Consider the following 24,763-nt stretch of genomic DNA (forward strand, 5'->3'; position numbering starts at 1 on the left):
CCCTGCCATCACCATTCACCGGACATAACAATTACACTTACAACCTGCTTAGGCTTTAAAACCGATTAATGTTACTGGTGACGGCAAGGTATCTGTACAGATTTACATTTGTATTCTGGTTCTTTCTGTCCAGTCATCAGTTACCTTGCCATAACCCGTAACCAACACAAGGCCAGTCTTTTCTTCGTTTCAGACTTTGGCATCCCAGGTGTGGGTACAGGAATGAAGAATATTTACAGAGAGCCGATCACCAAGTTGGGCAGCAAACAGATGACGGATGGCAGCAGAGTTGGACAATCTACTGGTTCTCTTTCAACTTACTTGCACAACAGTCGATCTACGTTCACAATCATTGGAAAAACATATAATGATGATCTGAATCAATTGAGAATAGATGGCATCTCTTTCACAACCTTCTACTTTCAGCCACAGAATCTGAATTCAACTAGTGCAAACAAATATGATATATGAATATATCCATCAATCCATACAGCTGGAAAAACGAGAATAAAGCTGGCTAGAAAACCATTGAAATCCATAGCTCAACTTTATGAAAATTGAAACAAACAACTAAAATACATATGTCAGAAGTCTGAGCATGATCTAAATCAGCTCCCAAACCAAAGAGCTGCAAAGCCATTGTTTGTTGACCGCATCAGTAATGCTAACCAATACGAAATCATGTGTTGCTAGATGCAGCTTCCTATTTCTCTCCCGAGGGAACAGCTGCACTCTTGGCTGCATCTGATTCTCCTGGCTTGGAAACTTCTTGGTCTACAATAAAAGAAGCTAACTTTCAGCAGCTTGTTTATTCTTGTGCTTGTAAATTCATACGCAAGACAAACTAAAGACCCTTCGATAATTATGTATAGCACTTCACACATGAAGTCTTTAAATGGACTAAAATAGTGTGAATGTCAAATACCACTTTTCTAGACATGACAAAAGGAACCCATACAGTATGAGTCGTTCCTGCTTCACATTTACTTTTCTGACTATAAATCATTTGTATAACAAATTTAAATGCTAATCTGATCAACACATCATTCAAAAAGCTCATGAAGCTTCATTTTTTTGGCTTTAGAAGTACCCAAGACATCTGAACCCATACAGTGTATCTCCTATATTGATGCATACATTGGACCTTGGGGGTTGCATCAAAGAAGCCAATGCAGAACCAGTATAGTGAATAGTAGATTTATACTCCCTATCATGTACTCAACTAATCAATAAGCTAATAGTTTTCTTACCATCATCACTATCATCCAAGTCACCCGGTGCACCTTCACCTCCCATGCCAGCAAATTTCTATAGTGCAAGTGAGTTAGAACAATTGGACTGGTAGTTGAACACTAATTTAGATAGTGGAAAATGAAAACAAGCCAAAACAGTACTAACCGAGAAATCCATCCCACCCATTCCACCTTCACCTCCCATGCCAGCAAGTTTCTGTAGAATACAGTTTAGAGTCAAAACAATGATCTGATAATGAAGATGCTTCAAAATGAAAATGATAAATACAATTTTACTTACTGAGAAATCCATCCCACCCATTCCACCTTCACCTCCCATGCCAGCAAGTTTCTGTACATTAAAGTTACAGTTAGAGTTGAACTGATAAATGAAACTACTTCATAAGATGAAATATCCCACAAACTGATATATACTCACTGAGAAATCCATCCCGCCCATTCCACCCATGCCGCCCATGCCGCCCATGCCGCCAAGTCCACCCATGCCTCCCATTGCATCATCACCTCCCATGCCACCGAATTTCTGCACAACACAATTAAATTCAGAACAACAAACCAATATGAAAAAAACAAAGTCAGAAGTCAAAATGCCTGTAAGCTAGTATGTAAAGTTACTAACCGAGAAATCCATGCCACCCATACCCATGTCATCGGCGCCAGCTGCTGCTGCTAAACAACAAGTGGTAAGAACAATAATCCATCACACAAAATAACTCAACTTGGTCAAAGTTAAAGAAGTGCAAATAAAGAACAGTATATCATGTTACATACGAGGATCCTCATCTTCATCAACCCACTTGTCCCAATCTATTTTGACATAATGCGGCGTCCTTCCTTCCGCCTTCAATAGCCTACCCCACCAAACCTTCTCGGCCTTCTCCACAATACACACAATACTCCTCACTCCGATACTAATTTTGCTTTCCTACAACACAAACAACAAAACCCATCAAAACTCGACACTTGAACATAAAAACACAGTCACTAATTCATCGAGTGATAAACCAACTCATACCTCCACATCAACCTTGTCGAAAAGGTCGAGTTTGAGCTCATACTGGTTATCCCCGGCGCCGGCGCTGGCCGAGAAGATGAAGACGCCTTCAGGCTCAAGCTTAACCTTGGCGTCCTTGGCATCGGGGAGAAGCACAGTCAGGAAGACCTTGTCCTCCCTCTGGGCCCACTTGACCTCAGGAAGACGACTGCAACGAATTCAAAAAGCATATTCATTCATCACAACGCTATAATCACAATCAGAATGGATCGAATATCACATTTCTACACAGCCCAAAACGAATTAACAAGATTCAATTAGTAAGTTTTACGATTCAGAAATAGAACAGTTGATAGTGAGACGATGAAGTGAAATTGAAATACGAGCAGGAAGAGAATGGATCGGAGATATAGTACGGGATGATTCCGAGATGAAGAAAGAAGAGATGTACCTCATGGTGATTTAGGGGAAAGGGAGAGAGAGAGAGAGATGGAGTGAAAAACCCTAGGAGCGGACTGAGGAGTTGAGCAGCTGGAAATAAAACCCTGTGTTGAGAGTCGTGACCTAGACGAGGGGAGTTAAATAGAGGCGAGGAAAAGCAATGGACTTTATTACCCGGAGTTGGAGTAACTCCTACTCATTCCCCATTTTGGGTATATACTTTTGTTATTCTTACTCGCCCAACACAAGGGGAATGAGATTCTTACTTTTGTTACTTTGATGAAATATAATGCAAAACTTGATATCCATCTCAACAATAAATTTTGAGATTGTATGTAAAACTAACCGTAAAATTGTAAGTTTTTAAGTTAGCTCCTCGTATTAAGCCCGTAGTTACCAGTTTACACTCGTCAAATGTTAGTTTTTGCGGGCACTGACTATGTTCTTGATATTAATTTGCTAACATAATTAAAACGGGGATTATAAACAATTATAATTTTAGAAAATTTTGGTTTTAATACTTATGATTAGGGGTGGGTACGGGATGGGGCTCATCACACGTCACGTCTCACTCTTTTAAATCGGGACGGGATGAGGGTTTTTAAGAATACATCTCACTCGGGATTAATCCCGGTTGAGTCGGGACGGGACAAATCCCACATTCCTATTAAGTTAAATAAAAACCTATATTTTTACTTTTTCATAACAAAATAACATTCAATAATTAAATTATAATAAAAAAAATGCATATTATGTTCAAAATATTATAATTTACCATTATTATTTGAGTTGATATAATTTTGGAGTTATTAAGAACATAAATTAGTTTTATTTTGATACAAATATATAAGAATTTTTAAGTTTTCATTAAAAGTGAACATGACGGGACGAAGCGGGATAGAAAATATTCGTCTCAGGTCTCATCCCACTATTATGAAACGGGACGGGACGAACGTTTTTAGACTTCCGTCTCATCCTTATGAATTTCGAGACGAGATCGGGATTTCCGTTTTTTATGCCCACCCCTAGTTATGTTGAGACCGGTGCTAAAATGTGGCTAAAATGGGTGCTAAAACTCGGTAATGGAAAATCATTCTCATTATAAAGTCATCACGGAATCACTAGGGATAGCTCACTCATATGAAGTAATTTCCATCATCCAATGGCTGGGTACGACGTCGGGTTGCCAATAATTTTCCTTGAGTAATCGATTAATAGCAGCAAATGCAGGAGCACTTGACAAGGGCTGAATATAGATTTTGGTCATGATCCCTGAACGGTAGATCATTATTCTTTCTATCAGTTTCATCATGCTTTCTAAACAAGGATTTGAAAGATCAACATGATCATTTTAGAGGTAGACACTTGACAGATATTGATAAATCCATAATTCACATACATAGGCATCTGTCGGTCTATAAGCATGATCTAGCAGAATAGCTTCACAAGTTAGATCAAACACACGAAGTAACTAATGCTGGAAAACCACTGGCTTCAACCATGAAGCAGGCATCAGTTATGTAGACCAAACCCAAAAAAAAAACGGAAACAACACGAAAATCATGTGCTTGGTGTAGCTTCCTTCTTCTCTCCTGAGGAAGCAGCTTCACTCTTGCCAGCATCCGGTTCTCCTGGCTTGGACACTTCTTGGTCTGCAATAGGACAACAAAGTTCAGCAACTATTTAATTTACATCTCTGTAAACAAGTGTGATTACTTCAAGCAATATGGTGCACCTATTTATTTCACATCTTTAAAAACAACTAATTCATCCCCTATGGATAACAATGTAGACGTATAGTTTCAACTTGACCACTGGTGTGGGAAAATAATAAGACTTTCCAATAATACCACTATGGTGCAAGTATTCCTCACCAAACTCGACATTTCTAGACACACAGCCACGTCAGAGTCAGAGTCAATGTCAACCCTGTGCCCTGCTTTACACTTGAAATCTTTTGACAGATTTACCAACTATTGACTAACAGAGCTTCAATGCTGATGAAATTCCACACTGAAACTTCATCAAGTACAGATGCAGCTAAAAATAATACACCCTTCCAATTAAACAAGGAAATAACCAGTGTTGCATATCCTGGTAGCGTGAATCCTATCCTGTCAGTTAATCCCAATTTTTTGCATTTAAGTTTCACTTAACAGACCAAATGCCAAAATATAATCTCATTGCTATGCAGCTCTAGTTATGCTTCTGCATTAGCTTCGAATAGACTATACTAGCACAAATTATATATGCTTGGAGTATACCTTTCTTGCAGCTACCTATATGTATGCAATAGGTATGCTCTAAAAAACCAGAAATATTAACTATATCCGCTTGGAGTATACCTTTCTTGCAGCTAGCTATATGTATGCAATAATTATGTTCCAAATACCAGTAGTTTTACCCTTCAAATAATAACTACTTGACATATATTTACAAAGAATCTAAGTTTAGTATCACATAATTGGTTGTGGAAGATAGAGACTTTTTGGAAATGCCAGGCTTGTTCCCAAGTGATGCACCAGAAAATCACAGCACACATCAGACCATGGGAGTTTAGATTCTATACATGGTAGAACTGTTGTTTTAGATTCTAGACATTTACTTGCTGTGATGTTCTCAACTTGTCGCAAAGAAATTTATGATTAAGCTGACTTGTCTTACCATCATCACTATCATCAAAGTCACCCATTTCACCTTCACCTCCCATGCCAGCAAATTTCTGCAGAGTAAATGGGTTATGACAATGGACCTTGCACTAATTCAGATATTGGAAAGTACATCTCAATGATTACTAACCGAGAAATCCATCCCACCCATTCCACCTTCACCTCCCATGCCAGCAAGTTTCTGCAGCATACACAGTTTAAGAGTTAGAGCAATGCTGCGATGATTGAAACTAAATCAGAAAATAAAGTATAAGCTTAATACTGACCGAGAAATCCATCCCGCCCATTCCACCCATACCACCCATACCGCCCATTCCGCCCATTGGATCATCACCTCCCATGCCACCAAATTTCTGCACAGCGCATGGTGAGTTAGAACAAAAAACTATTACGAGAAACCAAATTAGAAGTTGAATTATCCCGCACATATACTAACCGAGAAATCCATGCCTCCCATACCCATGTCATCAGCAGCTGCTGCTGTGAAACAAAAAGCGGTTTAAATTAATTACATAATACAATGCAGCTCAGTGAAATTAATAATTAAAAGGTCATTAAACAGAGCAGGTTAGTAGGTGGCATACGAGGATCCTCATCTTCGTCTACCCATTTGTCCCAATCCACTTTAACATAATGCGGTGTCTTCCCAGCTCCTTTCAGCAGCTTACTCCACCAAACATTCTCTGCCTTCTCCACAATACAGACAATACTCCTAACTCCAATACTTATTTTGCTTTCCTACAACACGATGATGAAAAAATTGTCACGCAACTGAATGAGAAAGCATCAAATCCATCTTACAAACTGCATTATTGATCATGTAAACTAGTTCTCTCTCCTCACCTCTACATTAACCTTGTCGAAAAGGTCGAGTTTCAGCTCATACTGATGATTCTCTGCGCCAGCACTAGCAGAGAAGACGAACACACCTTCAGGCTCAAGCTTAACCTTGGCGTCCTTGGCATCGGGCAGAAGCACAGTAAGGAAGACCTTGTCCTCCCTCTGGGCCCACTTCAGCTCAGGATGACGACTGCAACAAATTCAATCATCCATTAATCACAGTAAACTGGCAAGAATTCAACACAAGAAATAAATCAAAGCTTGATAATCGAATTAAAGTCACAGTCTTGATGCTTTAGCGGAACCAGCCCAGCACAAATTGAAACATCGCATAGCTTTTTACGAATCATATAGAGCATTAAGGATCATACATAGTAGCTAAACTGAATACGAAAATACGAGAATCAAGTAGATATAAGCAATCAGAGGGATGAATCAGAAGAGATGATGAGAGTTGCAGAGAAGAGAGAAGAGATTTACCTCATGATTTAGGTGGAAATTAATAGATAAAACCCTAGAAGCTGGAGATAAAACCCCTCTTCTTCTTCGTCTTCCTTCTTTTTTCGGGAGCCAAGAGTGGTGATCTCAAATGGGCCTGTGACGTTTTTATATATACGGCCTTTATTTGGCCTAGACTGACAGACACTTCCAAACTTTACGGCAGCAGTAAATTTCAGTCACTCCCATTTTGGGTAATTCGGTTGTTTACTGCACTTAAGTTTTGGGAATGGAAATCACTTCACTCCTAAGTTGCACGAACACGCCATTATAGTGGCGTATCGCGTGTCCGACACGGACACGCCGGACACGGCCCAATACGCGCCGGACACGCGAGTGTCCGAATCGGACACGCGAGTGTCCAAATCAGACACGCGGACACGCACCAACTCATAATAAAAGTGAAAGTGCTTATGGTGAGAATCGAACCTTGGTCATCCAAGGCACTCAACAACTCATCAATCATTCCATCAGATTCAGTTTTTGTTATATTTATGTACACTTTAATATATATATATATATATAAGGAGAGAAACTCGTGATAAAAATAAGAATACTTGTGGTGAGATTCGAACATTGGTTATCCAAGGTACTTATCAAGTCCTTAGCCATTCTAACAAGTTATGTTTTCATCATTTTAATGCACATTTTGACATATATATACATCTAAAATTCTAAATACTTTCAAATTTATAAAATAATTTTTTAATAAATATATATATATATTAAAAAAAATATTTAATTAACGTGTCCACCACGTGTCCGTATCCAAAAAAAATTCTATATGTCGTGTCTACGTATCGAATCGAGTCCAATACGGACACTCGTGTCCGTGTCCGTACTACTTAGCTTCACTCTCTTTGGTCATCCCATTCCATTTTCAATTACCACTTTAAGGCTCCTGTTTGGTTAATATGAAATTATGCTATGAAAAATGAATTCATTTCAGTTTTTCATCTCTATGTGTTGTTTGGTTGTCATTTGATATTTGAATGGAAATAAAAAAAATGATTTGATTGAAAATTGACACCCTCTTAGAGTCTGAAATTAATTCTCTACCTAGTATTTTATTTTCATTTCAAACCATAAAGACTAATTTCCTCTTAAATTATATTTTATTTCTAAATAAATGAGTTTTAATGACAATTTTGATCAAATATTCCATTCTAATGACTTACCAAAATAATTCTACATTTTAGATTCCATATCTAACAAACACTCAGTATGTAATTAACAAAACCTTTTTTTATTCCATATAAGTATGGAAAAGAAATCAAATCTTTTCCATTTTCTCACATTCCATTTAAACAAATCGAACCTAAAAGTAAAAACTGAAAAACCAATATTTCTCTTTTCCATTCCATTTTTAATTCACGCCTCCTCACCTCTATATCTCCCTCCCTCGATTTGAACCTCTTCTCCGTGCTCAGATTAGCATGAATCAAATTCACTGCATGTTTTTTTAAATGACACAAAGTCTTATATTAATAAAGAGATAAAGTATAAAAAAATATAAACACATTCCGCTTTTTACGGACTATGATAAAAATGAACCATACAGAATAACTAAAAAACTTGAGACTTGAGTCTTAACTATCCCTATGTTGAATCTATGAGGAACAAAAGAACTATGACAGTAGTGCTAACTTATTCCAAAGCCAGAATGAACCGATCAAGCAAAAGCCACACTCATCAAGGGTATCCTTAGTAATCTTGGTCTCCACTTCCACCTGCTTGGCCTTTGGCTTTCCACCATCTTCCAAAGCTAACCTCCACTTCCACCCACAGTACAACATTGGGCTTATTAGTCAACCCCTTGGGCTGACCCACTCTTCATTTATTGGTTGGTGAGACCATAACAACCCATCTTAGCAAGGCAGGTTGAGCTTCGCCTAGAAAGGTAGCTCCACCGCCGCCGCCTCCTCTGTGACTGTACATTTGTACTCTAGTTTCTTTTTTAGAAGCATTTTTACTTTCTTATTTAGTTTTTTTAACCATTTATCCGCATTTCTCAACGAAGCTACTAAATACAAAATTAATCATATGAAACTCAAATGATACAAAGCATTCAATTCTTATGTGACACTTCCAAGTGTGATAGTTGTCTTAATTGTGACGTTTGACAACAAGTGTCAAGTGACACTCATATTCGAACGTGAGAATAATTTAGTACATTATGAGGCTCAGTTGTGTCTAGTGACAAACTGACAATGATAACCAGACAATTATCGGCCCAACGTACTTCTTAGCCTCCTACCTCATTAATGTTATAATTGCGTCTCATAACTTTTCTTTTTCAATTGATTGTATTACTTTTTTTTTCTTTTTCAACATGTTTTTCATGAAACAAATTGTGCACGGGATAGATTAGTTCAATTTATTTGTAAGTCTTATCTTGATGATATTTGGTTAGAGGAGACTTATGTTATTATTCAGGATATTCTATATGAGGATATGTGTAATAATGTTTTTGTATATAGGGGTTATGGCTCTATGTCTTCTCATCGTGAGATTTTATTTTTATTAAATAAATTGAGTTTTTTAGGGGCTTATTAAAAAAAAGGAACTTATTGCTCTTCGTAATATATTTTCGATTCTAACTTTTTCTAATCACAGACTAAACCTCCTTGAATCGTACATCATTAGACTTATATAAATACATGAACGCACGAGCCAATTCTAATGTTACACAAACTTATCTCCCTTTTTTCTTAAGCTGTTTAGAAAACCAAATGAGATCCAGGATGCTCGTATGAGAAAAAAGAGCCCTTGATGAGCCCTTTACCCTTTTCGACGCTCATCTAGTCATCTTCTCACTTGGCAGCTTATACGAAAAACACTTCTTTAGTTTCTTCTAATCCACGAAACAGAGAAACAAACAATATGAGGAATAATTCATACTAATAAATGAGATAATAGGGATAGCTCGGTGTGTGAGATCTTCCATATAATGCTCAAGTCAGTGTGGTCCTTTTGCCTAATGTTGATATCTTTTGTTTTCTCCTCTTAATGTAGTTTTTATTCTTCTAACAAATTCCCCTCCAAATTGAATACACTCTTCATCTGAATTGACCTAAGTTTGTCTAAAAAAATGTATGTAACATGTGACGTCGATCCTGATGTATTCGCCTAGGTTCGGACTTAGCATGATTAGAGCCTTCTAACTATTAGGGGTGATGGAATTCGTGGACACCAAGCAAAATGAGTTGGAACAACGTACGTAAGGATCAATGCATGTGGGGAAGGATAACATGCATCAAATAAATTGATTTGTCTTTTATTTGGAAATAGGAAGTCGTATACAATTGTGTTCTCACAATTTAGGGTATGGGGGGACCATTAGCTCATATGATATGTTTTCATGCTTAGGATGTAATATGGTTGGTTCAATTAATCTGATTCTATTAACTTCACATCAGTGTACGTCAATGGCATAGTACTGTCTATTTATGATTGAATATCGATGTAGAAATATTCGATATGAATATATTCAAATCCAACTAACTAGAATAATAGAACATATTCATGAACCATGTTGCCTAAAGTATATACTTCATCAATCTTATTTATTCGCTTATTATTATTATTATTTTGGGTAGTGAGATATCATATATTACTTCAACTCAAGGAACAAACACAAATCCAAAAGGATCTAAGGGGAAGAAATACATGAACAAACAGCAAACAGTACAATAAAATCCAAGATTCCTACAATCCTCAAACCAGGAGCAGACCCATGGGGTGGGATAAAGACGTCGCCACCGTACTCCAAGCCCGGTCATGACACAGAAACGTCACCAGATATGTCGTCGAGAAATTGCAACAAATTCATCCAACACATAAAGAGCAACACAAGTTCCATCTAGAAAAGCTCTAAAACCCAAATCTCTAAACCATACAAAACATCCTCGTAGAGTAACACAAGAGAAGAAAAACAAAAGAGATCTACAGAGGGATCAAAGGGACATGCAATACATGATTGAATAGACCTTTTTTGCACTACCGCATTCATCGGGTTTACGTGCTCTAACGGATAAACCCCGTTTAAAATCTCAATAGAAACATCTTCTGAATCGGGGACCCAAATGATCATTGAACAATCCATAACGTTGACAGACCAAATGATGGTTAAACGAACCATGAGGTTGATTGAGACGGCTTGAGAGGATGTGCATCTAAAACATGAAAAATTAGAGATTTTGGAACTAGATTACAGTCACCACACGGTTTTATTAAAGGCTTTCCATAATGAGAGCATTATGACATGATTTGTTTCCACCTTTTTCTGTTTGTAAGTCTAGAGAGGACGTCCACCTATGAAGATTTATTGAATAATTTAAGACTTCAATATATAATGAAAATTGGTGGGGTTCAAACCTAAATTCTTACAAACTCGACCGGTAAATAAAGTTCACATATTAGAAACTGTGATATTTGGAGATATTAAAAACGAAACTAATGACCGACATTTACTAAGCTCCTTCATTGTGAAATATAATCAACTTAATTACCAATAGGAATGAGTGAAGTACCTAATTGATTGATTAAGAACATAAGCATTCAACTACTGGCTGGACCAATTATTTGTCGCCTGGACCAATTTGTTGGACTGTATATTTAATACATGGCTGGTGTTTTTTTTTTCAATTAAGGCTATGTATGGCCATGTTATGGGATTAAATTTTTAAATAATCTGACTAAGGTGTTTGTTGAATAAACTTATTTCCTAAGTTCACGAAATCCAATACAACTTTTAGATAAATTATGAAAGCTACAAAATGGAGATTTTAGAAGTTGTTGCTGATTAAATATGCAAACGCAAATTTTTTTGATCTCAACTCGGGGCCAAACTGGGTCTTAAATCACATGGGTGGACTATATTTGCTTTATGAATCGACACATAAACCAACTTTGGTGTATTGTAATAAAGACATGTTTACTTGCTCGGAATAGATTTTATTAAGAATAAGTTGTTAAAAGAATAAGTGATGTAATATAATTAGTAGATGATTTTGAATTCCATCAAGCGTTTATTTACCGTATAAAATTAGAATTAAGAATTGAATTAATTATGGTTTGATTGCTAAAATAAACATAAACTCTCATTGTAAACTTATATATTGATATATATATATATATATTATAATCATGATGTTACATATTAACATCAGCTTCCTTCGTATCTCTTTTGTGTCAAAATTTGTCAAAATTATTTTTGTATTTTTTTAAGCTAAGAAAGTTACAAGGGTTAGACAACAAAAGTAAACATATTTCTCATCTTTTTTTTTGGAAAATATATTATATTAATAGATTGTATTATCAGAAGAAATATCGATACTGGATGTTTCAATCACAATCTCACCTTCAATTTTCAATTTTGGGTTGTTAAAAATTCAATTTATGACAGAGAGGCAGGATCTACTAGGGCTGGCAAAAATGAGCCAAACAAAACCGAACAAACCATTACCAGCCGAACCAACTAAGTTGGTTACCAAGTATATTGGTAACCGATACTTCGGTACGGTAGTACCGAACCAACTTCCATAAGTTGGCACGGTAACGGTAATGATTTTGACGAAAGTTGGTAATACCGTACCAACCGAGATTTTTATATTTAATTATTTATTTTTTAATTTATTATTACATATATTGATCTTAGCCATTGATATATCCAAACACAATCTCAACCCTCGAACATTTCAGCCCTACTCCTAAGTCCCAAGTTCAAACTCGTATTCTTGTCTGCCGCATCTATCATTCTATCCCCATTTTGAAACTTTACCTCTCTTCTTCCCCATTTCAACGATTTCACACCTTCACAAATCTTTCTCACACAGACACAGTCACACTCACCCACCCTATCTTAATACCACACAGCCCACAATTGCCGACTTGCGCGCCTCATTCTCGTCGAAGACTCGAACACCCAGCCCTAGTGAAGACGTAAACTCTTGAACTGGATGAGAGAGACAAAGACTCATTCTCCATTTCTCAATATCAGGGCTGAGGTAAACTGAATCGATCCCTCATTCTCTTTCAATTTGTGAACCTGAAACTTGCCCAACCTCTTCCCTTGATTCGAGCAAGTTTGATTGCGTATCTGTAGTTGCATCAACAATCTAATTACATTCATTGATTTCATTCAAGCAAGTTGTTTTGATTGCATTTCTGTTTCTGTTGTTGCATCCATGATCCATTTATCTTCATTATAATCAATTTGAAATTCATTGAGTGGTATGATGCGTTGTGGGTATGAATATATGCATTTATCTTGCATCAATATCTTTGCAGGTCCTCCTGGCTAGGAGATCATAACCTTTTTGTCTTTCCCAAATCTATTCGTCAACTGTTGCTGGTCGTATCCTCGTGCTTGTCAGAAGAGGAAGATAATATGCTTGAATCAAATTTCAGGTAACATTGCTAAACTGCAACCAAATATATATACTCTTGTAGCAATATTTGTTAGCAAAATTCGATTTCATTTTGTTGGATATGTAATCGTATTATTGTATGAACTATGAAGTTTGTTTAAATTTCTTTTGTCAGCAGAGAAATTAGGGTTGGGTCTTAGACTTAATTGGGCTGATATTATATCTTGGTAAAAGTACATTACCAACTGAAAATATCGGTATACCGAAAACTTGATACATAGGCTTAAGTAGTCAGTAATGGTACAAATTTTCTCATTACCAATTACAATTGGTTGGTAAATGGTAATAACAAAAACGAATTAGTAATGTACTGAACCCAGCCATAGGATCTACACCTTTTACAATTCCACCACGTGTAAGTAACATTGTAATTCTCTATCTCCGGAATCATTCCCTTATTTTTCCAATTACATTTCCATTAAGTAAACGTACCCTAAATGTTTTGTTGAAACTTTGGCAGCTTCAGTATAAATAAGGGTCAGGCTGGCGATCCCTACATTAGGTGAAGTGAGAGAGAGAGAGAGAGAGAGAGAGAGAGAGAGAGAGAGAGAGAGAGAGAGAGAGAGAGAGAGAGAGAGAGAGAGAGAGAGAGAGAGAGAGAGAGAGAGAGAGAGAATTATTGTAATTAATGATTTAATGACCCATTAATTAATTTACTATTTTCTATTATTCTTCTTTAGATGTCAATTAATAAGTTATTTTTCTTTCTAATGACCAATTGGTCAATGATCTTTGTCTAATTCCTAATTAAACACGTCTATATATAGGCAACTTTGAATTATTTTTTAGCATTTTGAATTTATGGAAAAAAATAATTTATCTTCAACCTCTATAATGATTCTCGTTTAAAAAAAAAAAAAAACTTATAGCAGGGACTGTAGGGTGTCTAGTCCATACAGAAGAAAGAACAAACTCTGTGTCTGTTTCTCTGCATCTCACTCCCTTGAAATGCAGACTGCCGATTGGTAAGCTACTATTTCTCCACGCCATTTGATTTTGGTCTTTTTGTCCTATACATATCAATCAATTCGACACAGGTTTACCCAGAAGACTATTCCATCACACAAAAACTCATCTCTCTCTCTCTCTGTCTGATGATACTAACCAAGAGGGAGGCCCAGTGCCACATAGTCACCTTCAACCCAAGTAGGCTTCAACCGTAGAACCAGAAACCCTCTCACGGGGTTTTCAACTTTTCAATGGCTTTCTCCTTATTAATTCTTCGTATATAGTCTGGTGCAGTTTTCGTCTTCCTTCTTTTCTTTTCTGGGTTTTTCCTTTTCTATTTCATGGCTGTGAATCCTTCATTTCTTTCCTGCCCGTGTAGTCTCACCCCAGTCCCCGGAATCAAATCCCATATATATATATATATATATTTTGGAAGGAGGAATCAAATCCCATATTGGAAAGAGTATTTTGTTCGGTTCTGTTCGTCTTTAGCAGCAAAAGTGAATTATTGCAGTGAATCGTTCAATTCAATGCTTACATCTACAATCCTTTCCTCTGTTCTTTATGTTTTTTTATTGTTTCTTGTCCAACAAGGAGAACCCGTGGAAATTTCAAATCCACCTACCTTCGTCATTTTTTCCTCCTATTATTTACAAATAGAGTCAACAATGATTAGTGTTTTTCTATTCCATTTGGTCAAATGTGACTCCTAAACAAGTCTTCCTCGATGATTTTCCTCATGGTTTCCTAGTGATTTCAGAATCTCTCTCACTGTAATATACGATTTTGAATTTGGCCGTTATCCCAACACCTGTCGCTGAATTTTCTGCTTCATTTTTCCAGGGGCTTATTTATGAGGAAGAAGACGATGCTATAATATATAACCACCGCAAAAAAAAAAAAACGGTGCAGCAGCTTAAACATGGCGCCCTCTTGGATCACGTCCACCTCGTGTTCGTCATCCCTCATTCTCTCCCATGACGGCACGTCAGCTCCGGTCGTCTTCCAATGGCTGCGATTCATCTTCCTCTCCCCGTGTCCCCAGAGAGCTCTGTTATCCTCCATTGATGCTCTTTTCCTCCTCACCCTCATCGCCTTCTCAGTCCAAAAGCTCTACTCCAGGCTCAACGGCCGACGTGGAACTTCGGAGCTCGAGAAGCCGTTGGTCTCCAACAGCAGAGCTGGACGCGCCGGAACAACGCTGTGCTTCAAGCTCTCGCTGACTGTGAGCCTCTTCTTGACGCTGTGTTACACCATTGTGTGCATTCTAGTGTTTACGAGAAGAAGTCGTACTGATTCGCCATGGAAGCTCATAGAAGGGTTGTTCTGGGTAACTCAAGCAGTAACTCACGGAGTTATTACTGTGCTAGTGGCGCATGAGAAGAGATTCGAAGCTGTTAAGCACCCGATTTCGCTTCGGATTTACTGGGTGGCTAATTTCGTAGCTGTTGCTCTGTTTACAGCTTCTGCAGTGACTCGTTTGGTTAACGATGAAGGAGTTCTGAGATTGGATGACGTGGTTTCCATTGCGTCTTTGCCTTTAACGGTTGTTCTGGCTGTTGTGGCGGTTAGAGGATCCACTGGGATTAGAGTCATGAGTGGAGAAGAGACTGTATTGTATGATCCGTTACTGAGCAAAGCCAATGTGACTGGCTTTGCATCTGCTTCGTTTATTAACAAAACGTTCTGGATTTGGATGAATCCTCTGCTGAGTAAAGGGTACAAATCACCGCTTAAGGTAGATGAAGTTCCGACGCTTGCGCCGGAGCACAGAGCAGAGAGAATGTCGGTGATTTTCGAAGCAAACTGGCCTAAACCGGAGGAGAAGTCAGAGCATCCGGTTCGAACCGCATTGCTGCGGTGCTTCTGGAGGGAAATTGCCTTCACAGCTAGTCTTGCGGTGATCAGGCTGTGTGTAATGTATGTGGGGCCTGTGCTGATTCAGAGCTTTGTGGATTTCACTGCCGGGAAGGGAAGCTCGGCTTTTGAGGGGTACTACCTGGTGTTGATTCTCTTATGTGCTAAGTTTGTTGAGGTGTTGAGCACTCATCAGTTCAATTTCAACTCACAAAAACTGGGGATGCTTATTAGATCGACTCTCATTACTTCTTTGTACAAGAAGGGCCTGCGGCTGACGTGCTCGGCGCGGCAAGCTCATGGTGTTGGACAGATTGTGAATTACATGGCTGTTGATGCTCAGCAGCTCTCTGACATGATGCTGCAGCTTCATGCTATATGGATGATGCCGGTGCAGCTCACCATTGCTTTAGTCCTGCTGTACAACTGCCTCGGCGCAGCAGTGATCACTGCAGTGATAGGGATCATCTGTGTGCTTGTGTTTGTGGTGTTTGGAACGAGGAGGAATAATAGGTTTCAGTTCAATCTGATGAAGCAGAGGGACTCGAGGATGAAGGCGACGAATGAGATGCTTAACTACATGAGGGTGATCAAGTTCCAGGCTTGGGAGGAACATTTCAACATGAGGATTCAGACTTTTCGTGAGTCGGAGTTTAGCTGGCTGACCAAGTTCATGTACTCCATCTCGGCTAATGTTGTTGTCATGTGGTGCACTCCCATAGTTATATCAACTCTCACATTTGCCACTGCCTTGTTTTTGGGTGTCAAACTTGATGCTGGGACTGTGTTCACTACCACAACCATATTCAAAATCCTGCAGGAGCCTATTAGGACTTTCCCACAATCTATGATCTCGATCTCTCAAGCTATGATCTCGCTTGGGAGGTTGGACCGGTACATGAGTAGTAGGGAACTGGTGGAGGGTTCGGTTGAGAGAGAAGACGGTTGTGACAGTAGAGTTGCTGTGGAGGTTAAGAATGGTGCATTTAGCTGGGATGATGAAAGCAATGAAGAAGTTTTGAAGCATATAAACTTGACTGTCAACAAAGGCGAGCTAACTGCGATTGTTGGGACAGTAGGATCTGGAAAGTCTTCACTGCTGGCCTCAATCCTTGGGGAGATGCACAAATTATCTGGAAAGGTATGCATATATGAATAGCTTTAGAAATGTCTTTTAGAATTTGGAGGTACTTGTTGAACTAAGAAGCATTCTTCAATGACAGGTAAAAGTTTGCGGGACAACTGCCTATGTGGCTCAGACATCATGGATTCAGAATGGGACAATTGAAGAAAACATCCTATTTGGTTTGCCAATGGATAGGGCGAGATACCAGGAAGTTATGAGGGTATGCTGCCTGGAGAAGGACATGGAAATGATGGAGTATGGAGATCAAACCGAGATAGGAGAGCGTGGCATCAACCTTAGTGGTGGACAGAAACAGAGAATACAGCTCGCCAGGGCAGTATACCAGGACTGTGACATATATCTTCTTGATGATGTCTTCAGTGCTGTTGATGCTCATACCGGATCAGAAATATTCAAGGTAACTTCACTAGAGATATTCTTCTACATGTTCTGAACGACTGAACCTGATGTTTACTATGGTTTTTTGCATTGAACTGGATCTTTGATCTCATCATTTTCGTTTATATGCTTCTTTTACAGGAATGTGTGCGTGGAGCGCTTAAGAACAAGACGATTTTACTTGTAACCCATCAAGTTGACTTCTTGCACAATGTTGATCTTATTGTTGTAAGTAGTCAGATCATTCTTTTCTAATTTCTTTGTCTGTTTAACTACTTGAATAAACTATTATTTGAATTTACATGTATAATCTATCAGGTCATGAGAGAGGGAATGATAGTACAAGCCGGAAAGTACAATGATTTGCTAAGCCTTGATTTCAAAGCACTTGTAGTTGCACACGAAAGCTCCATGGAGCTTGTAGAAATGAGCACAGCTATGCCTGGTGAAAGTACTTCTCCCAAACCACAGATATCTAGGCAATCATCTTCAAAGCATGGAGATGCCAATGGCGGGCTGGATGAACCCAAGTCCAAAGAAGGAACATCTAAGCTCATCAAAGAAGAGGAGAAAGAATCAGGCAAAGTCAGCTTGCAGAACTACAAAACCTACTGCACAGAGGCGTATGGATGGTGGGGTGTGGTGCTAGTGTTGTCTTTCTCTCTTTTGTGGCAGGGATCACTAATGGCCGGGGACTATTGGCTAGCCTATGAAACTTCAGAAAAGCGAGCAGTGTCATTTGATCCTTCTGTCTTCATTAATGTCTATGCTATTATCGCAGCTGTTTCATTTGTCCTCGTATTACTGAGAGCATTTACTGTGACAATTGTGGGACTTACAACGGCTCAAGTTTTCTTCAAGCAAATTCTTCACAGCATTCTCCATGCCCCCATGTCATTTTTCGATACTACACCTTCTGGAAGAATTTTGAGTAGGGTAAGAACTAATACCTGTTCTCTTTTTAATCAAATTTCATGGTGTATTCTCTTGCTAATATATGGATTTATTCCCCAACAGGCATCTACTGATCAGACAAACGTCGACTTGTTTCTTCCCTTCATTTTGGGCATCACCGTTGCTATGTATATCACTGTGCTCAGTATCTTTATTGTCGTATGTCAAAACTCGTGGCCAACAATCTTTTTACTGATACCACTGCTTTGGCTTAATATCTGGTACCGGGTATGTTCATTCAGATTATTCTCTTGTTAACATTATCAGCGTAAAAACAACATAATGCATTATTGCAGATACAAGTGATTGCAGAAAGGTCAAACTAGAAGGCAAATCTTTTTGTAATGATAAAAACATCTGTCAGTTGGATATATGTACTAATTATTATTGTGCTATTTTGATTATAGGGTTACTATCTTGCATCATCTCGTGAATTAACTCGACTTGATTCAATCACGAAAGCGCCTGTTATCCATCATTTCTCAGAAAGCATATCCGGAGTTATGACAATCCGATCTTTCAGAAACCAGAACAAGTTTACCGAGGAAAATGTTAGGAGAGTGAATGACAACTTGCGTATGGATTTCCACAATAATGGATCCAATGAGTGGTTGGGATTCCGTCTAGAACTTCTTGGGAGCTTAATTCTCTGCATTTCTACTTTGTTCATGATCTTGCTGCCAAGCAGTATAGTAAAGCCAGGTACCTAAATCTTCCTTTCATTTTTCTTGTGCCAATAGTTGATAATATTTGCCGTAAGTACCCTTATTTTAACATAGCTTCTTATTTCTCTATGATGCAGAGAACATTGGCTTATCACTCTCCTATGGATTATCCCTCAATGGTGTACTATTTTGGGCCATATACATGAGCTGCTTTGTCGAAAATAGGATGGTATCAGTTGAGAGAATAAAGCAGTTCTGTAACATTCCATCAGAAGCAGCATGGAAGATAGTAGATCGTATCCCTCCTACGAATTGGCCAACTCATGGAAACATTGAGCTGAAAGACTTGCAGGTAAAATCACATTTCTTTATATAGGCAGCTAAGTGGTTAGATGAATGCATTACTTTGTCACACGCTAAGCTGGCTTTGTCAAGTAGTTTGTTCCGTTTAGATTATTATTTAAATATTTTGGTGAGCAGGTCAGATATCGTCCAAATACTCCCTTGGTTCTCAAAGGCATTAGTCTGAGCATTAATGGGGGTGAGAAGGTTGGTATTGTTGGTCGAACTGGGAGTGGGAAATCCACTTTAATTCAGGTGTTCTTTAGGCTGGTGGAACCTTCAGCGGGAAAGATTATCATTGATGGCATCGACATATGCACTGTAGGCCTTCATGATCTCCGGTCTAGCTTTGGGATCATTCCTCAAGAACCTGTCCTTTTTGAAGGAACTGTCAGAAGCAACATTGATCCAATTGGGGTGTATTCAGATGAAGAGATCTGGAAGGTAACTTGAAGATTGCTGGATGCTTATTATTTCATCATTCACTCTCTTAGATAAAATACTGTGTGCTTATTTTGCATCAATGTTTTTGTTTCCTTGTAGAGCTTGGAGCGGTGCCGACTTAAAGATGTCGTTGCTGCGAAACCTGGAAAACTCGATGCTTTAGGTATGTGGCTCTCACCTAACAAATGATCCTTGCACAATATAGTTGTTAGTACTGAACAATTTCATTGATTTAAATTCAACAGTGGCTGATGATGGAGATAATTGGAGCGTGGGGCAAAGACAGCTTCTTTGTTTGGGACGAGTTATGTTAAAGCGCAGCAGGCTGTTGTTTATGGATGAGGCCACAGCTTCTGTTGATTCACAGACGGACGCTGCGATACAAAAGATCATAAGAGAGGACTTCGCTGCATGTACAATCATCAGCATTGCTCACAGAATACCAACAGTGATGGATTGCAATAGAGTTTTGGTAGTAGATGCAGGTGAGTTTGATTGATAATCTTCAGTGTCATGCTTGGCTTTGCTAGTTTGCTTTTTTTTGAGGATACGTACCAACAGCTTTACAATGAAGTTTCTAAATTCAAGGTTTCAAATGATTCATGTGTTTATGTTTTTCTAACAGGGAGGGCTAAAGAGTTTGATTCTCCATCACACCTACTCGAGAGGCCTTCACTGTTTGGGGCATTGGTTCAGGAGTATGCCAACCGCTCTGAAGGAATTTAAGCAATAAGAACTCTGCATCTCTCGGTTTTCTGTTGCTGATTCAAGTGGCTGCATTGATACAGATATTGGCAAATTTTCAACATCACTGCCTGCAATTCTGCTAGAAGACCAACATTTTTCTTTGAAATATCAACAAAAAAAGAAAGTTCAAGTGAAATATTTCAGTAGTGTATTTTGAGTAGATTGCAATTAAGATTAGAAAAACATAAACATGTTCTGGACCGTTTGTTACCTAGCAGGAGTAGGATCATGAATGAAATGCTTCTAGGTTAAAGACCTGATATCAATAGATTTATGTCGTTTACATGACTTCCAAGCAATTGAATTAATAATTTCGGCTTTAGCGTATGAATATCAATAAAGTTTTGTATTCAAAATAAAATTAAGGAGATGACATAAACGAAAAGAAAGAGAAAAACCTAAAAATTCTACAAATGTTGATCTAACAACACATCAAATAGATTGATTGGTATATACGATAGATAAACTCTATATACAATCATACTACCTCCGTATCGAACCAATTATTTCTAGCTCGAGCTAGTATACAAATACTGAAGACCAACCCCCCAACCCCTAGAAAAAGAAAAAGAAAAAGAATAAAAAAGAAGGGAGAATATTAAAACGCAGCGTTTAGAGGCGATCTACTTACTAGTAGAGGACGCGGCGTCTAAAACCCCGAATCATAAACCCTAGATCCTCTCGCTGCCGCCAAACCCAGAGAGATGGGAGGTTCAAGAAGAAAGTACAAGCGATCCCGGACCAAGGTCCGTGTGGCGCTGCCGAAGCGGAAGCCCAACGTGTTCAAGCCGAACTTCTGTCTCCCTCCAAAGCTCCGGGCCCTGATCGACGAAGCTGACCCTGCTTCTCGCCCTAAATGGGACCCCGAGGGCTCCGTCATCCAGAACTACAAGTCCTTCGGCGTCCTCTCCAACCCTAACTTGCTCAGTGGTCGATCTCGCACCTCTCACATCATCGAGAGCGACTCTCTCCAGGTCCCTCCCGACCAGGCCGAGGCCGCCGCGATGGACCCCAACGACGACGGTAGCGATCTCGAAGAGGACGGTTAGTTCATTCTCTCTGATTGGATATTACATTTTGGGAATTTATTTTTTGTCATGAAGTTGTTTGGGAATGGTTTAATGAGATGATATATAGTTTGATAGTGAATGTTGAGTGGTTGTAATTGAAGTTCAAATTGGTTTAGTTTTTGGATAGAGAATTATGCTTGAGGGTGTGAGGTTTGTATTATAGAGCTAGACCCCTCACATTTTTGGTGGTCTAACTCTTTACAGTTTATTGACTATTCCGCAATGTCAAAAACATTACCAGACAAATTAGAATGTCGACACAGTGTTCTGGCACGACTGGGTGGTTCCTTAATTGAGTGGATATGAGCTCTTCTAAGCTCAGAACTTGTGTTATACAGATTTGAAAACTACCCTAGGAAAGAAACGGAGAGATGGGAGACCTGCTTCATTACTGCCATTGACCACCATCCAACGTGTTCATGTCAGTCGGCTCATTGATAAATATGGAGATGACTATCAGGTGGAATACAAGGTCTTCTTCTCATGTTTAAGTTGTGCAATTGCTCTTCTTCTCATTAACTTTGACTTGTGCATTTGCAGAGGATGTTCATGGATACAAAACTAAATGCAATGCAGCATTCTGTTGCAACTTTGGAGAAGTTATGCAGAAGGTATCACACATATAAAGATCAAAATCCCTTGATATTGACCCGTTGAGATAGTCATGTTGGTAGTCATGTTATGTACACTGAAGCTGGTATTCCGAGATTCCAAGATAGTGTATTCTTCTCAATATGTATGCTACAATGGTACTCACTTATAAAATAGACTGGTTAATTATTGATGTTTTCCCTTGTTTATTTTGAATTAATTAGACTGTGATAGTTATTTACAGTCCTCTTATTTGAGGCGCTCTAGATGATGGATACAACAATTTTTGGAAGTGTCGAGTATTGTGGTTATTGCAAGCTATCTATTCTATGAAAAGTGTAGCCAACTGGGTGGCAACATGCATGGTATGGTGTGGACCAATTGGTTTCTTGTGTCTAGTCATCTAAATTCGAGTAGATCAAGCTGTTAGTTTGTGTATTATCTCATACTTCTTTTCAGTAGTGAACACATTTATATGTATTCGTTCAGGCATCTTTTCAGTCCTGAACACTAGCGGCAAGCAATAAAAACGAGAAGGATTTTCTTTTTCTTTTTTCTACATGACAGTAGGAAACCAGGACTCATTTGGACACTACACTTTATCCTTGTATTCATTTTGCACAATATTTTACAGAAAAATATGGATAAATCATAAAATTGTAATGAGATAAATTCATAAAGTGATTATAATAGTGATAGATATATTTCTAAATGGATATTGTGTTCTGTTTTGCTATTAACATTGAAGACATTGCACTTAGTTAAAAGGTTTACCTGACTTCTATCAAGTACTGAAGAAAATAAATTCAACTTAATAGATTCAACACATGCATGCTACCTGCTCTACATTAGTTTCATTTAACATCTTAATTATTTACATACATTACAATGGACCTCCCTAAGTCACCTCAACTTATATCCAGTCCTCATGTAAATGGATGATATATCAGATCGTGTAATCATGTACAATATATGATTTTCATGTATTTTTATGCAACGAAATACAAAATGAATTATGCATGGATTCAATACGTTTGGTAAAAGATTTGCACCATAAACTTTTCCATTTCTCTTATTGTGTATATAGTCTGTAATATCGATCTGCGTTAGTGAGTTTAATTAGGAGTCCCTGCTTAATTAGGAGTAGCATGTTTCATTAGGAGTCCGTTTTCTGTGACAGAGTTCGATCTCGTTCGCGTTTAGAGTAAAACTTCTCCATAAATAAACATGATTAGTTTCATAGCTAACCATATCATTTTACCTTTTGAGAACCCTAAACTAACAGCCATGCATTCCTTCTTGTCAAAGATAGTAACCACGGTCAGAGACTCAGTTACTTCACATGAGTATCAGGTGATCACCGGCGCAGGAGTTCATGACGACCTGAAGATCCGAAATAAGACTACGTATTCTTCTGGTCTATACAACTCCTACACGCCCGTCGACCTCTCTCCTGTCACTTACAACTTTAAGTCGAGGTCGAGACCTCCGACAACCTTAAATTCAAGGTCCCAATAGACTTCACAATCGTCCCTTGCACCGACGACGCCGACGCCGACGCCCTGAGAAAGTACGCCGTGCTCCTCGCTCGCCTCAACAACTGGCCCTTGCAAGTAAGGACTTTCATCCGGTGTATCATTGTGGGAGATATGAAGGGACATGCCTCCTTCAATGGTGAAGAGGTTTTCACCCCAAAGTTTATGCAGCAGGTTTCGAACGATATTGACGAGTTTTTGAATAAGCACGGTACGGTATTAAAGTTCACAAATTGAGGGACGTTGAGGAGAATCTCAATGACGAATTGGGGGACGTCGTTGAGGGACAAGAGCCAGGGGAAGAGGTTTCTGCTTTCAATGCGGATGTGCAGCCCTACGACGAAGTCGAAATTGATTATTATGATCTGTCTTGGGCATATCTCATGATGTGTTAACAGTCTATTAACAGATGTATGATGTTAAACAAATGTACGATATTGACATTGAAGGTTCAGATGTTCAATCACTTGACAATTTGTACGTTGTAATTCAATCTTGGAACGTGAAGGGAGAAACTAAAGTTAAAATTGCATCAAATTGTTAAATTAAAAATAATACCACAAAATGTAGATTTTGGAGTTTCGGACACAAAATAACTCATCTTTTGAGTTATATGGTTCATTCTCAGAGTATTACTACTTTGGATAGCTGGATTTCTCATCTGTTTGGTGTGCCTTTTCTGTCTAAACTGGACTTTCAGTATCTTGAAACATGAGGCATCTGTGGAAGCAGCAGCGTTCTTTTGTTTTTCTACACTCGCAGCCGGATCCAGTTTTGGTGTCCCAGAAGGCTTTTGGTGCTGCTGAAGAATTTCTTGCTTCAGTTTCTTTATTTTCTCCTTCTCGAAAAGATGTTTAAGCAGTTGAACCTCCTTCTTTTTGGATTCCTCCCTCTGGTCTTGTTCTGAAAATAAATACAGATGCTACTTGGAACTCTCAGTCTTTGATCACTGCGGTGGT

The 24,763-nt window shown here is 38.5% G+C and overlaps 4 protein-coding genes across 8 annotated transcripts; 2 read left to right on the plus strand and 2 right to left on the minus strand.

Moving 5' to 3' along the window:
- Window positions 1-436: 436 nt before the first annotated feature.
- LOC126784746 (uncharacterized protein OsI_027940-like) lies at window positions 437-2,844 on the minus strand. 3 transcript variants are annotated; one of them, XM_050510242.1, is made up of 9 exons: window positions 2,699-2,844; window positions 2,269-2,455; window positions 2,025-2,178; window positions 1,873-1,916; window positions 1,672-1,776; window positions 1,534-1,584; window positions 1,399-1,449; window positions 1,251-1,308; window positions 437-774 (listed from the first exon to the last, which is right to left on the minus strand). In XM_050510242.1, the coding sequence occupies exons 1-9, from the start codon at window positions 2,701-2,703 to the stop codon at window positions 704-706; spliced, it is 726 nt and encodes a 241-aa protein (XP_050366199.1). In that variant the 5' UTR covers window positions 2,704-2,844; the 3' UTR covers window positions 437-703. The 3 variants fall into 3 exon arrangements, with proteins under 3 accessions (XP_050366199.1, XP_050366198.1, XP_050366200.1); XM_050510241.1 differs by having other exon boundaries at window positions 1,873-1,922; XM_050510243.1 differs by lacking the exon at window positions 1,534-1,584 and having other exon boundaries at window positions 1,873-1,922.
- A 1,217-nt stretch (window positions 2,845-4,061) lies between these two features.
- Window positions 4,062-6,778, minus strand: LOC126784747 (uncharacterized protein OsI_027940-like). Of its 3 annotated transcripts, XM_050510244.1 has the most exons (8): window positions 6,678-6,778; window positions 6,201-6,387; window positions 5,942-6,095; window positions 5,794-5,837; window positions 5,624-5,710; window positions 5,488-5,538; window positions 5,353-5,410; window positions 4,062-4,340 (listed from the first exon to the last, which is right to left on the minus strand). In XM_050510244.1, exons 1-8 carry the CDS (start codon window positions 6,680-6,682, stop codon window positions 4,249-4,251), a joined length of 678 nt encoding a protein of 225 aa, XP_050366201.1. In that variant the 5' UTR covers window positions 6,683-6,778; the 3' UTR covers window positions 4,062-4,248. The 3 variants fall into 3 exon arrangements, with proteins under 3 accessions (XP_050366201.1, XP_050366203.1, XP_050366202.1); XM_050510246.1 differs by lacking the exon at window positions 5,624-5,710; XM_050510245.1 differs by lacking the exon at window positions 5,488-5,538.
- Window positions 6,779-14,062: 7,284 nt separating this feature from the next.
- LOC126784742 (ABC transporter C family member 14-like) lies at window positions 14,063-20,913 on the plus strand. The gene is made up of 12 exons (XM_050510234.1): window positions 14,063-14,091; window positions 14,918-17,072; window positions 17,155-17,475; window positions 17,598-17,684; window positions 17,775-18,392; window positions 18,474-18,638; window positions 18,818-19,112; window positions 19,213-19,427; window positions 19,556-19,861; window positions 19,961-20,024; window positions 20,107-20,346; window positions 20,487-20,913. Exons 2-12 carry the CDS (start codon window positions 14,997-14,999, stop codon window positions 20,585-20,587), a joined length of 4,488 nt encoding a protein of 1,495 aa, XP_050366191.1. The 5' UTR covers window positions 14,063-14,091; window positions 14,918-14,996; the 3' UTR covers window positions 20,588-20,913.
- Window positions 20,914-21,254: 341 nt separating this feature from the next.
- On the plus strand, window positions 21,255-22,627 carry LOC126784410 (nucleolar protein 16). The gene is made up of 3 exons (XM_050509876.1): window positions 21,255-21,652; window positions 22,017-22,138; window positions 22,219-22,627. Exons 1-3 carry the CDS (start codon window positions 21,313-21,315, stop codon window positions 22,333-22,335), a joined length of 579 nt encoding a protein of 192 aa, XP_050365833.1. The 5' UTR covers window positions 21,255-21,312; the 3' UTR covers window positions 22,336-22,627.
- Window positions 22,628-24,763: the final 2,136 nt, after the last annotated feature.

The sequence above is a fragment of the Argentina anserina genome, chromosome 2 (assembly GCF_933775445.1).
Source record: "Argentina anserina chromosome 2, drPotAnse1.1, whole genome shotgun sequence".
Classification (NCBI taxonomy): Eukaryota; Viridiplantae; Streptophyta; class Magnoliopsida; order Rosales; family Rosaceae; genus Argentina; species Argentina anserina.